Source organism: Actinia tenebrosa, unplaced genomic scaffold (assembly GCF_029948245.1).
Source record: "Actinia tenebrosa isolate PJP-AT-01 unplaced genomic scaffold, QUT_ActTen_1.0 PGA_scaffold1__47_contigs__length_23844297, whole genome shotgun sequence".
In the NCBI taxonomy this organism is placed as follows: Eukaryota; Metazoa; Cnidaria; class Anthozoa; order Actiniaria; family Actiniidae; genus Actinia; species Actinia tenebrosa.
Window position 1 is genome coordinate 1,387,923 of NW_028292578.1, and position 15,529 is coordinate 1,403,451.

The 15,529-nt window shown below is 37.1% G+C and overlaps 1 protein-coding gene across 1 annotated transcript; it reads right to left on the minus strand.

Annotated features, from left to right (window-relative positions):
* Positions 1 to 1,248: 1,248 nt before the first annotated feature.
* LOC116305095 (transmembrane protein 214-A) lies at positions 1,249 to 15,019 on the minus strand. The gene is made up of 20 exons (XM_031714929.2): positions 14,899 to 15,019; positions 13,759 to 13,976; positions 13,277 to 13,342; positions 13,059 to 13,146; positions 12,812 to 12,943; positions 11,681 to 11,763; positions 11,261 to 11,366; positions 10,665 to 10,746; positions 10,312 to 10,416; positions 9,258 to 9,297; positions 9,054 to 9,161; positions 8,440 to 8,531; positions 7,825 to 7,873; positions 7,445 to 7,522; positions 6,851 to 6,883; positions 4,108 to 4,231; positions 3,648 to 3,744; positions 3,071 to 3,239; positions 2,096 to 2,457; positions 1,249 to 1,414 (listed from the first exon to the last, which is right to left on the minus strand). Exons 1-20 carry the CDS (start codon positions 15,014 to 15,016, stop codon positions 1,357 to 1,359), a joined length of 2,208 nt encoding a protein of 735 aa, XP_031570789.1. The 5' UTR covers positions 15,017 to 15,019; the 3' UTR covers positions 1,249 to 1,356.
* Between the last annotated feature and the right edge of the window lie 510 nt (positions 15,020 to 15,529).

A 15,529-nucleotide genomic window follows, 5' to 3' on the forward strand; every position in this document is an offset into this window, starting at 1 on the left:
AGTTGAATGTTCGCGGGCAACCACGACAGCGTCAAGGGCGACAAAAGATAAATCTTATCAACCAAATTTTGTTAGTGCTCATGTGGTTGAGGAAGTATCCCCATGTTGACACCCTGGCGCTATTGTATGACATCGATCCTATGTCTGTCGTCCGGATCATTTACAAAGTTTTGCCTGAGCTCTGGCAGTACTTCCATAATCAAATAAGATGGCTCAATGATCTGGAATGGGTGAACTTGATGGGTAATTGGCCCGAATTTCCGAATGCAGTGGGTGCGATTGATTCAACTCCGCACGAGATTTATCGGCCCTTAATCGAACCACAGAGACAATTCTACAGTGGCCACCGTCACTATCACTGTTTTAACACTCAGCTGGTTATAGATAACGAAGGGCATTTACGTTTTGTGCAAGCTGGCTTCCTAGGAAGTACACACGATGCGACTGCATACCGGCTTATGACCCCGATTGGACCTGGACAACCCCTTAGCCTACCGCGTGACGCTAATTTTCTAGCTGATAGAGCTTACCCAGACGGCGGACCCCTACTTACTCCAATACGAGCGATGCAAATGCATTTACTGAACGCTAGAGACCAAAGGCGAGCTCGGAAATTTAACAGGTGTTTGGCAAAAAGACGCATTAAAGTAGAACACGTTTTCAAGGACATGAAAACTTATAAGGCTATAGCAAATATTTGGAGACATCCAAGGTGGTTGATGCCAATTTGCATTGAGCTTGTGGCGTTTTTGGCAGAAAGACGGGTCAGACTTTTTCAACAAATCTAAGAATTTACTGGAAACCCGTCCTTCTATATTTTCATTAAGTTGTAGTGAACGATATCAATGCATTTCATAGAAATTATAAGTCAAAAATATATTATAGAAAGGAGTTTACATCTTAAATTCGACTCTGCAGTCTATAAACTCCTTTAAATGAAAATTGTTATGTTTTGATTGTTTAGATATTTGAGATATGTGAACCCCAAAAAATGTTGTTTACAGTAAGCTTGCATTAAACCCATATCTTATAAATCGTTATAATTCATTTTAAATATTTTGTACCAGCGAATTTTTGTCGTTATAGTCTTTTTTAAAACTTTAGCTGGTTCACCGAAGCGTGTAGCCACGTGAGCACATCATTAGCATGCTATTTTACTCACCAGCTCATTTGCATGCTAAACATTGCTTATGTGATATCGCTCTATTTACTGGATCAGAGATGAGTATTTATTGGTAAACATGTCAATCAGATGTAAAGTTTTCTATTTATTGTTTCAAAAGTGGCGTCAATAATATAAACGACTTGAGATGTGAGCATTTTGATGCGAATCTCTTGGATCTTGTTTGGTATTGCTTACTTGGGGACACTTTTAGACGTGGCTTGCTTTGTAACGACTTCCTCTGCCTCGGGACTGAAGAGAAATATGTCACAACGATAGTTAGAATGTCTTATTTTGGTTTGGGTGGGGGAGGGGAGGGGTGGTGATAGATTTAATAGCAAAAGAGATCCCTAAAATACACGGACGCAAACAAGATGGACAAAAACGTTTGCTCTTTATCTAACATCGCTAGTAAAAACTAATCTTAAACTCAGTTTAAATGAGTGCATTTTTTATGGATTTTGATTGACTTAGAATGAAGTGTTATTAAACATACCGAGGTTGAGGAAAAAACTCGCATAGATGTGCATTGAGGGAATGTTTTAGGAAACATAGATCCAAGATGGCGTCTACCTCGTCCCCTAAGGCAATCCCACAATGCACTGCAATACCTATTCGACCCAGTCTTTTCCTCAACCTCAAAATGAATAACAATATGACTATAAGGTATCGCACGTTTCCCACTCGTCTACTTTTAGTCATTTAAAGTCATCCTCTTAGCACTAGCGTAGGGACGGGGCGGGCAAAAAAAGAAAAGGTTTGCTTTGGGTACCAAAATTTTCATGCGGTATTACTGTGTATTCAGCGGAGAAAATGGTAAATTGCCTCCACCCCCCATCCTAAAATCGAGTGCTACGACCTTGCCTCTGAGGTATAAATGTGATACACATTTTAAATTTCCATCCATCCATATAATATTTTTATCAACTCTACCTGTTCGCTAAGTTCTGAATCCATGTTATGGCATGATTGGCTAAATTAATCATCATATTCATAGCTATGACAGCGTATTCTTTAACCACTGCAACTACTTTGGGGATTTTCTCGGCTATTGACTGCCACAGGTTGTCTAAGGAGACGGCTACCGACGAGAAGAAATCTGGTGCGAGGTCGTAAATCCTATTTCCTAATGATGAAGCCATTTCGCAGACTTTATTGACGAATGGAGGAACGTATTTGAGAAATAGATCTTGTAAGATGACTAGATAATGGTGGACTATAGGCCAATATATGTTCCAGTAATGGATGAAGAATCCGCGGATTTTGGCCCAATATTTCGGCACTTCTTCCTCAAACTAGGAAAATAAATATAAAATAAATAAAATAAGCACGGCTTTAGGCTTTCCACGCGTAAATACTCAATGACAATTGTTTATATTTCTGGCAAGACTAACCAAAACCACCCAAGAGGGCGCTACATAAAGATGTACTACTTCAGAATTAGGCCTTCTAAAAAATCGATGCACGAAAACAAACAACTGAAGAAATAGAAACGCGTGCTGTGTGCAGCTATAAAGCACGCGGTGATAAGCAGAACACGAGAAGCGGGACGAGAAGGTTAGGAGAAACACTTCTCATGTGTTCTGCTTATCCCCAAGTGCTTTATAACAACTGCAGACAGCACAGAAACCAAGTTTTTTAAAATTATATTTAAAAAAAATACGAATTAAAGTAGCTGTGATTTTGGATGCGAAAGTTGATATAGAAAGAGCGTGCTTTGCGCTCTTATAAAGGACGTGCTCTCAACCAATCAGAACGCGAGATTTATATCAAAGTACATAACGCAATGTTTTTACTTTGCCACGTTGCGCTCAATGTTGCGCAGGTCAGTGGACTTGGTCAGTGGATCGTTTACACGCGCAAGAAACACTGCGTCGTGTGTTGGCATCTTATCTTGTATGAACCTACCTTTTCTAATATCTCGGGGATTTTCTTATTGAGATATTTCCTTGCTGGTTTAGTTTGTTCTGCTACGTAATTGCCAGCGATTACTAGCTTGTCCTTGGCATACTCGGCTGCTGGGTCCATATACTCTCGAAACTGACTGTAGTATGCTGGGTAGTTCTTCTGAACCCAACTAAACGCGAAAAAAAAAAAAAAAAACAACAATTTTTTCATTCAAAGTCGGGTAAGCGAGTAAGTGTGCTAATAAGTTGAATGCAAAACAATATGCCCGCGGTTCGATTCTTCACGATCCCTCAACTTATTTAAATATGTTTAATCGTGTGCATTCAGTTTTGAAATTTCTGGCTGTGGTTAACTGACAGACAGAAATGTTCTGAGATGGCGAACATGGTCTATTGTCGTCTAGCTTCGGTACCAACATCTGATGCCTTATATGGTGTGGTCTGTACCGAAGCTAGACCAGAATGCACCCTGTTTATTGAACTCAGAAAAGGTCTATGACATACAGATACGTTTCTAGTGCGAGGACAATAAATTACAGAGTGCTTCTCAGATAGGAGAAATAAAAAACATAACGAACCTGTTTCCTTTATTGAAGCCATTTTTAACATTTCCATAAACTCGTAAAGCTCCGTCTTCGATTTTGTACTGTTTAGCAAAGTAGGCCGTTTTGCTTCCTGAAAAATATCAATGCAATCATCACTGAGAAAAGAATATAATGGCGCTTCCCCTTAACCGAACTTACCATGATTAGGCATACGACGAGTTTTGATTGTCGATCAAATAAAGGTGCCCCATACCCACATGGAATGTTGGGAATCGAAAACATTTTTGTCAAGTGTCGCATGGATGTTGCATACGAGTCGTGCGCATCAAAATCTTTGTGTCGAGCCGGTGACGACAACGAGGTTTGTTATCTCCAACATCAAAAATGACCCACATCCTCATGGAATCGTGTGCATCAAAATCTTTGTGTCGGGTTTCGCAGGTTGTCGCATATGAGTTTCGATTGCCCATCGAACGTCAAAGACGACCCTTACCTTCGTAACCCTTGTGCTTGTAGAGATCAAATGCTATCACTCCAAGCACAATCACTAGAATTAACTTTAAAAAACCCTTGATGGAACAGCACGATGACTTCTGCTTGAATTTCTGCTCTGCAGTCTGAAACGATAAGAGGCGCAAAGTGAAAGACTCCATGTTGCCTTCTACACAAGCGTCGCTCATCTCTTCTTTGGGCTTTCTGTGGCTATAAACATTTCCACAGGAAGCCCAGAGAAGAAAAGATAGATTGCTAGTAACCAAGGGATGGGTAGGGGTAGATTTGAGTTCAGTAAAGCGAGGCTAATGGGTCAATACAATGCGTAACTGATGACAAATTTAATAGCCGCTATGTTGTTGCCCCACACTCACCATCAATTCAAGTTCACGCTATAAAATCCATTAATATTTCATAATTCCATATACTAGATACTATTATTTAAAAATTTTTTGGCGATGAGAGAAACAATTTTTGTAGTAAATATCTTGGAGTTGCTAAAGCAAAGTCCTGAAGAGATATAATTAGCAATGCAGAATAAAAAAGTAAGAGCTGAACTTGCAAACAAAGTGTATTGACAGAATCTGCAGGTACGAGCATAGGTCCCATAATAGAAATGCAAATACCCCAAATGTAAACACCCAGAATTTTAGATCAACAGTACATGGTACAAAAACATCTTCAAAATTCGACAAAAATTGCTGAATAAAGGAATCCAATTTTTACATATAAAATGAATAAAAAGATCTCAGCAACTTTCGGAAATAATTTAAAAGGGACACAAAATGCACTAATTACTAAATTGTTCAAACTAATGCTAGTTAAACAAAAGAAAACGATAGAATTAGCATAAAATAGTGTAAGTAAGTATTACTAGTATTTCACGGATATATTTTTTGCACCCTATACTCGAGTCATGCCTAAATCAGTATTCGAATTTCGTCTGTTTTAACTGTTAGAATAAGATTGCTTTAGTTTACAGCCTTTATTTATAAATTGTTTTTAAAATGTAATAGAAATAAAAAAAGGGATTGTCATCAGTACCGGTTGTGAATGCGCTGGACCACAAGCCATGAAAAATAATTCGAAAAACCAGATCAATAAAAATAAAAATTGCTTCGCGAATTAGTTAAAAAACGTCTCTCCACAAAATACTTTATTGAGCATGCGGTTAGTGCTTAAAAATTATTGATCAAGTATCAAGAGAAAAAACTCTTAAAGATAAATGACTGAGTAGAGACTTTGAATTGGAAGGGTAAGAAAAGATCTTATCCTAAGTGTAAACAAACTAGGGATAGAGAAAGAGAGTATAGTTTAACACGACTAATATGTGTTATAATTCTTAAGTGATAATTGAATATGCAACGTACATAGATTTTTTCGATAGTTACAAAAATGTAAGTACTTGCGAGGGATAGAAAATGAACTCATTTTCTCTTGTTAGAAAGGTTTCTCTTATTAGAACATAAAGTGTACTGCTCACAACAAGGTAAATTATAGCGTTTCGAAAATACACTCAAGGTTTCAAAAATACATATCTTCGAAGGACGGACAAACCTTTTCGACGTTTTGTTCTTGTTCTTGTTCTTTTTCTTTTACTACCATTTTCTCGATTTCTTTAAACGACCTGTGAACTCTGTTAGGTCATTCGAACTGGATTGTGCGAAGATTATGTATAACGATGGGAAAAGCCGTTCAAAATATTATCATCTGAAACACTGCACAGCTGAACCAATCACAATTAACGACTGTTAAATCGATCCATTATGCTAATGAGGATTAAAAGTTAAAGCGGAATATTAAAGTGCTACTACGACGAAAATCGCTCAAACTTGGATTCAGCTGAAACTTCCTAAAAATACTCTTTAAAGGTCCAATAATCACTGTATGAAGTGTTTTCTCGATATTCAGGACGAAAGTATGATATTTTTACGATTATTTTATGGAGTCTGTGACGTCATACACTCAACATCAAACATTGCTACATATATTTCTTTGTATATAAATCCTTAATTTATTTTATTCTTATGAAGCCCAAAGGGTGGCTAATGTGCTTATTTCACATTACTCGTGACTATAATTTATATTTTGGGGTGTTTGGGTATTTCTTTCTCCCTTTACTACTGATATTTTGATCATAAACTACAAAGAAATGTATGGAGCGATGTTCGATGTTGAGTGTATGACGTCACAGACTCCAAAAACTAATCGTAAAAATATCATACTTTCGTCCTGAATATCGAGAAAACACTTCATACAGTGATTATTGGACCTTTAAAGAGTATTCTTAGGAAGTTTCAGCTGAATCCAAGTTGGAGCGATTTTCGTCGTAGTAGCACTTTAAGGAATCGAGGGAAATACTTTTGTTGGACTACCACGTTGTGATTGGGTTAAACTGAGGCAAACAAGTTTTCTTTTAGTGGCAAGTTGTTGAAGACGAAAGTGATTGACACCTGTCATTATTGCCAAGTTTGTTTTTGTTTAAATCTCAAAAAACAGTGTCCGGAAATGACTATTTTGGCTTATAAAAAAGTAGGGTTCGGACCACCAAGTGAAGAAATTTTAAAAAAGTCGAGCTAAAAACGACAAAAAAATGCACAAGTTTATATTTCATATCAAGAACCTGCTCAAAGATTTTCGCGACATTAACTGGAGATATTCGTGTGGGCTCAACTTCAGCTCCCTTTAGCTCCAAGTGCAGTCATATTTATTATATATGGTTTCTTTCTATCTCAACAACATACCTCACAAGCATGAACGCAGTCTTCGAAACCAGGCTAAAAATGAGAAAAACAGCGAATGTTAGACGCGTTAAAACTCAATACAATTACAGTGAATATTTTGATGGGCGATTCGGAGAAGAAAACACAAAAATAGGTAAAGTTTTCCAACAACGAAGACTTCTGGCCCCATTCTTTGTTCCATGGATCTTTGTCTCGCAGCAGCCATGTTCTACATTGGGCTCCAGAGGTTCTACTTCGCTTCCTGTAGTTGTAAACGCTAGTGCGACAATAAATAACCTCTGGACCCAAGGGTAGCCATGTTTCTGCCTGTTCAAACTCATGCACAAGGGCGGATCCAGGGGGGACAAAGGGGGGCTGAAGCCCCCATTCAGCAGAGGAAAAAAAACCGAAGAATAAGATGCTTTTTTTAATTGTTTTCCGTTGTGTTGACGGAAGAAACTCAATTAGCCCCCCCTAAACTCAATTAGGCCCCCCTAAAATTTTGGCTGGATCCGCCCTTGATGCAGAAGAGCTTGGCTGCCGCGTGAGAAAGATCTATTCAGAAACATGATTAAAGATTCAAAATCTTTACAGCTTGTTACCACTTTTTCTTACCAGTTGCTTTCCCTTTTCATGTTCACTGTGAAACACTTGGAACGTTTTGATGGCTTTTCGAAACTTTTCTTTGGGAACCTAAAAAAAGTGCGAGTGGTTAAGTTTTTTGGGGGGGGAATCATTGTATTGCGACGAAGTAGGTTTAGGAGGACGTCAATCAAGGCGTTTCCATGACATTACATGTGCTTGAAAAATTGAAAACTGTATTTTCCAAAGATGTTATGGATCATGGAAACACTTTGACTTCCGTCCACCAAAAATCTATTTTGTTGTGGTGGGAAATTGTACGATTGCGCTCGTGTGATTGGGCAGAGACACTATATAGATAGACTACATAGATAGACGTTTGTTAGAGTATGGTATATATAATGATAACCTACCCTGGCGGATCTTGTTGTCCATGTGTCTACTACATGATATATCAATACACTGTAATGTAATAGGAATCATCAACATCAATACTTGTAATCAAAAGAGCTTTATACAAGATTAAATCTGAAAGTATTACTGGTGTCTTTAGGCAAAATAGATCAAAAGAATGAGTCAACAAGCCCCGAGGGAGAAGGGGTGGGGAACAGGCGATGATTTGTTACAGTGTCTTAACCAAAGTTAGAATGAAAGCAGCACTCCCGCTAGATATGAGTTAGGGACCTGAGGGAATCAAGGGTGCAAAGGAATCTTGAATCCTGAATCACAATACTTTTACTAACAAGAACACTGCACAGTACTGACACATCTGTTGGACACAAAGTTTTTTCTTTCTTTACTATATAACGAATGGAGCAGCTTTTCCTGCACTCCGTTCAGTAATGAATCATCAAGGAAGTGACGAAAGCACCAAAGAAGCATTGGAAGCACTTGCCTATGCCTAGTTACAGGAAATCTTTAATTTTTCCCATTGTTTTGGGAATGGTCAGACCCCCATTCTACATCCGTCGCGAACAAAAATCCAAGAAGCCTTTGCAGGGGAACCCATTTTATTATACGACGTATACCTTGACTCGACTAGAGCTGTTGGGTAAAGCTCCACCCAGATGATAAAACACTCGGGGTCATTCTCCAAACAAAACGTTAAACAGTCAAGCACCTGACATGGAAAATAAACAAAAAGTCAGCATCATTTTGAGTGTGCAGAGAGTTCCGGGTAACACCGTTTTCTTGATAACAGCATCATCAACAACAAGAACAACGACACCAATAACAACAACAATACGAGAGGATGAAACGTGCAGGTCTGATAAACTCATTTGTAACCCTTTATGTAGGGCTACAGTCTCCTGTACAAACGCTCTTATCGTCGTCACGCGACGTTGCGTAAAACGTTGTGTGACGACCTTAAGAACGTCACGTCTGCGTAGAAGGCTGGTGAAAACTTCTCTGGATGAGATGGGATACCATTTTGGTCATCCGAGACAAGGATATTTGGAGGTATTTTAGAGCAAAAGCAACCTTCTACTTAGATATCTTCAGATCCTGAGTGTTGATCGGGCGGATGCTCGAATTCACAACCTCCCGCACGATAGACCGATGCTCAACCAACTGAGCCAACCGGGATTCGTTTCATTTCTACATGTAAAATTTTTAACAACTGAAGTTTACTGCAACTAACCTCGGTTAGATATTCCATTGATATCTCATTGGAGCATTTGAGGTAACGCAGCAGAGATGGGAAGTATACTCGGCCACTAGACTTTGGTTGACTGCTGAATGAGATCGCCTGGGAAAGTACGAAAAATTATTACAGTGTAGAAAATAGTTTCTGGAACGCTCCAAGTTTGATCGATAATTTTATCGTAGTTTAAAGCACGCTTACCTTTAGCTTAGGGTAGAGAGATAGCATTTTTCTTTTAAGGCTAGAATTAAGAGAGGGAAGATTTATTTTGATGAAGTACAGGAAAAGTGAAAGTAAATAGAACTGAACAGGAGAAGTGACTTGAGGAGAGGAGAGGAGAGGAGAGGTGGGGAAATATAACGAGAGGAGAGAATGTAGCATGCAAATTCATTCTCATTAAAAACCCGGGTCGAGTTGGCATTACAGTGCATTGTGGGACTGTTTTAGGGACATATTTCCAAGGTGGCATCTATTGAAGAAATAGAAAATGCACGAGTGTGCTGTGTGCAGTTATAAAGCACGTGGGGATTGGCAGAACACGAGAGAAATGTTAGGATAAGCAGGATGCGTAGTGGAGCTTTATAACTCCACACAGCCCACCAAGCAAGTTTTTTATTTCTTTTATAAAATGCAAAGGGCGTGTGCTTGTGTGTGCTCTCATAAAGCACATGCTCCCAACCAATCAGAATGCGAGATTTATAACAGTTATTTTATAATTCGTCTTCTAAAACAGTCCCACAATGCACTGCAATGTAATCTTGACCCAGTTTTTTCCTCAACCTCATAATGAATGACTCTCTGCAGTCATGCATATGTTTAAAATCAGGCTTTACTGACAAATACTTTTAAGAGAAATATTTTCAGTTTGTATTTCAAGGACCCATTTCAAAGTTGTATTTTCCACTGGCTGAGGTACGAAATAAGTGGAAAATGTTTTCTCACACCACTGGAGCCTGGGCCAAGGGATATTAGTCACGTGGTCAGTGTTTTCATCAGTTGCTTTTTCGCCGTCCGCCATGACTGTTAGCTAGCCCCACAGTACCCCCCCAACCCTAGGCCAGCATTGCTGGAAGGACTTTAGAGTAGTTTTTCATGGAAACCACGTTGCGATGATAAGAATGATGTATTACAGTAATGCATATGTTGAGTTATTCAGAAATAAAGAAGTCAGTTGGCGGCAGTCAGCTGGACAATAGCTCCCAGTGGTGTGTGAGAACATGAATTTATAAAGTTTTGGAATCTACAGATTACTTACTTATGATTGCTAACCAGAGGAGATCGTGAGCCTAAGGTCAGTGCCAAGACATTGAAGAAATCTTTAGAAGTCATCAGACCTTCCTTAAGTTCAGTGCTTGCATTCCTGTACAAATGATAATGAAAAATTGTCAGAATGAGACTACAAAAAATTACCATTACAGTGATGAAAACAGAGACACCAGCTGAGTTGACCTTGAGATTGACCATATTATATACCCTATAGACTTTTTTTGAGTTCCAAATTACCGCCATGTTCCTTGATTACAGACTCATTCACACAGGGTTAGCCTCATATCAGTGTCTAAATATTCAATGACATTCTTATTGTAATATTGCGTAATGTGAACTTACTGCATTAGCTTCTCCAAATAGTTAACTGAGAACTTTGCAAGCTGCTTGGAATAAATCATTGGCATCATGATTGTAGTCCACACTATGAAGAATAAAATATATGTGGTGAAAAACTTCAAGAAAATAAGGCAAAATGATTTGAAACAAAAGTTGGTCACAGGAGAATATAATCTTATGTGCTACCTTAATTTACATATTCTACTTAGATGTATTTGATGAATGCATTATAAGAAAAAACACTTTATAGTGCAAGTACTATAACTGGGGCCACTTGGGCAGAGAGAACTAATCAAATTGTAGAATAAACACAATACATCCCAACTTTGGGTAGTGGAGCCAATCAGAAAGCAGCAGATAACAATAGCCTTTCAACATATCATTTCATTCCCACAAGAAAATGACGACGGCTATCTAGTTGTTTACATGTAACATCAGGGTCAAATTACTTTTCTCCTGCAGTCTAGGTTTCTGATTGGGCTCCATGACCTAAATTTGAATGCATTGTTTTCATTCTACATTTTAATTGGTTCTCTTGTCTAACTAGTCTAAGTGGCCGCGGTTACAATAGTTGCACTGTAATGACCATCCCAACCTACCTTTTAATCCTTGAGCCAGGTCATTTCCAGGTAGCTGTCCCAAAGCCCACATGATGGCTAACGCCTCTCTTGGTCTACTCTTCCTGCCATTTAGCATCTCTTCATACTAAAAATAACCCCACATTTTAGAAAAGTATAATTAAGCATTCTAAGGTGAAGAGGTTTATCATTCTGATGCGGAATTGTTTTCATTTGAAAAAACCTTAATTTCAATTTTTTTTCAAAAACATTTAAATGATTGCTTCAAATTTCAATACAACATTATTTTGTATCTGTCGTAGCAGATCTACAATCACCCAACAGTTTTGTTCCTTTTGTAAATCTGATTCAATACACTGGTTGCATAAAAAATGAAGCATCAAGGTTAATGTAGTATTAGAATATAAATGTAGTATCAGAATATAAAGGTTAGTAACTAACCTCTTCAAGTCTAGTGACAGTAATGTTGGGACACACTTTGACTGTACATTGAATCATAAGCTGCATTCCATATGCTGAATGGCCTAAAATAACCAGAATATGCCATCATTATAATCACAATGGTAGATTTGATTTATTTTGAATATGGATGAATGGATAGACATATAAATGACTGGATGAATAGATGAGAATATGTGGACCGCATAGCACTTATGAAATACATAATGATGGATAGATGGATAGAAAATGGATGAATAGATGTGTTGATGGGTTGATATGATGGGATTTGATGGATGGATAAATAAACGGTGTGAATGTTATGGAATTGGATGGATGAATAATAGAATAGATAGATTGATAGATGCATGAATTGATTGATGGGATAAAGAATGAGTAAATCAATAAATCATAAAATTAATGAAAGAAAGAACAACTCATCAACCGATGTGGTCCTTTATCACAAGGCGGCCATGTTTATTTTCATGAGAATAGAAACCTTTGTTTCACTCGCATAAATTTATTCTCAAGTACTTCAATGTGATACCATGTGTGTTGGACTCTACTGTTCAAACCAACATGGCTGCTGTTTGAAAAAGGCCCATACAGGGGTTTGTACATGCATTTATATGGTTGGATTGCAAAATAAAACAACCTCTTCCTCCAGAGGAGATCTTTCTTAAAGGGGCACTTGGATGAAAATGGATAAAAATTGGAAATGACTTTAAACTTAGTTAAACGTATTTATATGGCCCTAATAGTAGCCAAGCAACACACTTTCTTAAAAGTAAAATGTAGCGGATAAAAATTATCAGTTTCATTCGGCATCTAAATTTGGAGTAAATGACGTCATTTACTCAACCCTATTGTTCTTTCTGCTTTTTAACCAAAATATCTCAATAGCAAGTGGCTCCCAGGCTAAAATGTTCACTAATCTGGTTTACATAGTCATAATTGAGTCATATTATCCTCATATACTTCAATTATTTGGACTTTCAAAAATTGGGGCGTTTTCATCCAAGTGCCCCTTTAAATAAAGTAATTTCATTGTTCACACCAACTTGACTGCTTTGAGATGGTACTGTACACTGTAGCACAAACCATCCCTTTTTCATTCTGTCCTTATCAGCTCACCTCGGCTCAATTCCTGCACCATTTCATTCATACAATATTGGAAGAACAAATCAAGAGTGGTTGATGGAACATTCTTCAGTATTTTTATGATGAAGGATTTCATGTCATCCTTCAACAAGCAAAAAGGATAGTCTGTTGGAATAAAATAAATATATAAAGACATTTAATTATAAAATATATGAACTATATAACTATGTAATTATACAATAATTAGTTTTAATAACACAAGGAATATTTGTTTTTTTACCTGAAGGCATATCCTCAAAAACTAGATCCTTTTGAGAAACATTTTGGAGTTGTAAATGAAGATAAGATGCCAAGTCCTTGAGCCATAGCTTATGAGAATACAAAAAGTAACTGAGATGGAAATAATTCATGAATTGAAGCATCACAACAACTAGCACTATAGTTTTGCATGATTCTTATAACCTGTCTATTCTACTCATTGTCCAGCGTTATACTTACCGATGGGTTATTTGGGAATGCAGCTTCATCTTTGGCAAGAATATCCTTCATCAGCACGATGTCCAGCTACAAACAAAATACATTTTTAATTCACTAAGCTATAATAACATCAAAAGAATATGGTACCTGGGGATTGTCTAAGGCCTATATGCTTTCTTTATATGCCTCACCTTTCGATCAGAGATCTGAAATCTGAGGCCAAAATGAATTTTAAGCTGTGAGCTAAAGGGATAATTGTTTTGCCTTTTCATTAGTAGTTGCAATGAATTAATACCTAAATAGGCCATCACCTTTAAGTGATGACCTCGCTCGCAAATTGGACTCAGATAATTCCAGATTTCAGATCTCCAACTGACAATTGTTTTTGGAAAAAGGTGTATGACCTCTCTAGAAAACAGGGTCAAAATCAGTTCCCCTGCAATTTTTTCATAAATTCTTCAAGATTCACATGTAAGCAATTTATCTGGGTAAAGAGGCCTTACTTTCTTAATAGCTTCTGCTAGCTGTTCTCTGTCACTTTTCTGTGGTTTCGCAGCAACTGGTTTCTTCTTGATAGGCTTTTTGACATCTTGTCCTTTGTCCGATTCATGCCTTTCTTCGGCCTTGTTTTCGTAGGGATTAAAGAGGTTGTTGTCCTTGTTTAGTTTCTTTTCATGCTTCTCAAATGCTTTGTAGATAGTTTCGGCTTGCGGAACAGGACCTATAATTTAAAATCATAATAGAACTCTTTAGCTTGGCCATAAAGTTTGTATTCATATGCATGTATCTTCTCATGCACAACAATTAAACAAAGAAATGATACTCTAGGGAATGATACGATCTGAAAACATTATGAACAAGCTTAAAGGTCTAAAGACATTTTTAAAAGTGAATGGAAATTATATGTCCTCTCATTTTAAACTTATGTTTGTCCAAGTGTCTTTCTGTTTGAACAAATATGTAAACATTCACTTACAGGTGCATTTTTTTTTCTTTATTTCACACCAGCATTTCACTTTATTATCAGAATTTCATACTTTCTACTCTAAAATATCAGAAATTTTAAGCAAAAAGAATCAAACGGAAAATACGAGAAATATTAAAAAGGAATATTTGTTATAAGCTAAAACACCTAAGTAATAGGCTAAGTATCCCATTATTGTAAGCGATTATTAAGAAACGCATTTTGAAATTCGAAATATAAGCTCATAAGCTTATAGATTGTTTTGTTTGTTGTCAAATCCTTGTTTTCTAGACAAGACTCGTATGGTACCTAGGAAATTACACTTAAGTTCTTTTTTTTTAAGAATTTTTTTTAAATCGAAATTATTTTTGTACCGTAAGTTTTTGTTCAAATTTTTATAAGCTTATATAAGATACTTAGCATAGTTAATTAGATATAGATTCTAGCAACTTAAATGCAGTTTTATCAAGGCACAACTAAATAAACTTTGTCAAACTTGTTTATGTCTTTTAAGGCTTGATTCCAAGGCACTGAAAACAATTTATCATATTTGATTATCGTCCTAAATTTTATTTTAAAATAGCCTACGTGTCAAGACAACATTAGCCGGCGTTAGTGATGGATTAAAAAATACAACAAGGCTAAAATAGGTGATAATTTGACACGATTAGGTGCTTACTTGCTACGTCAATCTTTGGGGAATCATTGATCTTGGGCTTTTCTTTTTTCTTGTCGTGATTTGCACGTCTTTTGTTTCCTTTTCCTACAACTTCCCATTTACCAACCTGAGTCGCCATTTTGAAAATAATACTCGCTTTGAATTCTGGGAGACACGTGATATTTTTGAATTTCCCGCGAAGAAAGGTAATCACAGGTAACCCAAACTTTTGGTTTGAATGGTTGTAATCTCGTAGCTTTATTATTAATCCATACGACCAGGAAGGTGTGGTAAAACTGGCTTAATTTAAGGGTACTTTATAGGGACACTCATTATTTATCGGAGGGGTGGGGGTATGGCTGAGAAACAGAAAAGTAAATTATTTTTTAGTAAATCCAAGTTTTGGGGGGAGTCTCGGGACTGCCTTTTTATTTCCAACATTTTATACACTCCCGTATATGTATCTCATCAACTATTTCAAGACCCAAATTTGCAGGGTCAGTAAAATTCTAAGGCCCCCATTTTCTCACCCATATCCCCCTTCTGAATATAATAAATGGTCCTTAAATAAATTTGGGTCAAAACGTTGCGGTTTATTAGAACATATATTAGTCATAACTATCAGAACGGAAAACAAATCGTTGAAAGCAAT

Excerpts from the sequence above, each read along its gene's own strand:
- LOC116305095 (XM_031714929.2), bottom strand. The coding sequence starts at position 15,016 with ATGGCGACTCAGGTTGGTAAATGGGAAGTTGTAGGAAAAGGAAACAAA. Across the intron at positions 10,747-11,260 it reads CCTGGCTCAAGGATTAAAAG|TGTGGACTACAATCATGATG; the intron begins GTAGGTTGGGAT and ends TATTCTTCATAG. Across the intron at positions 9,298-10,311 it reads CCTCTGGTTAGCAATCATAA|CCTTAAAAGAAAAATGCTAT; the intron begins GTAAGTAATCTG and ends TCTTAATTCTAG.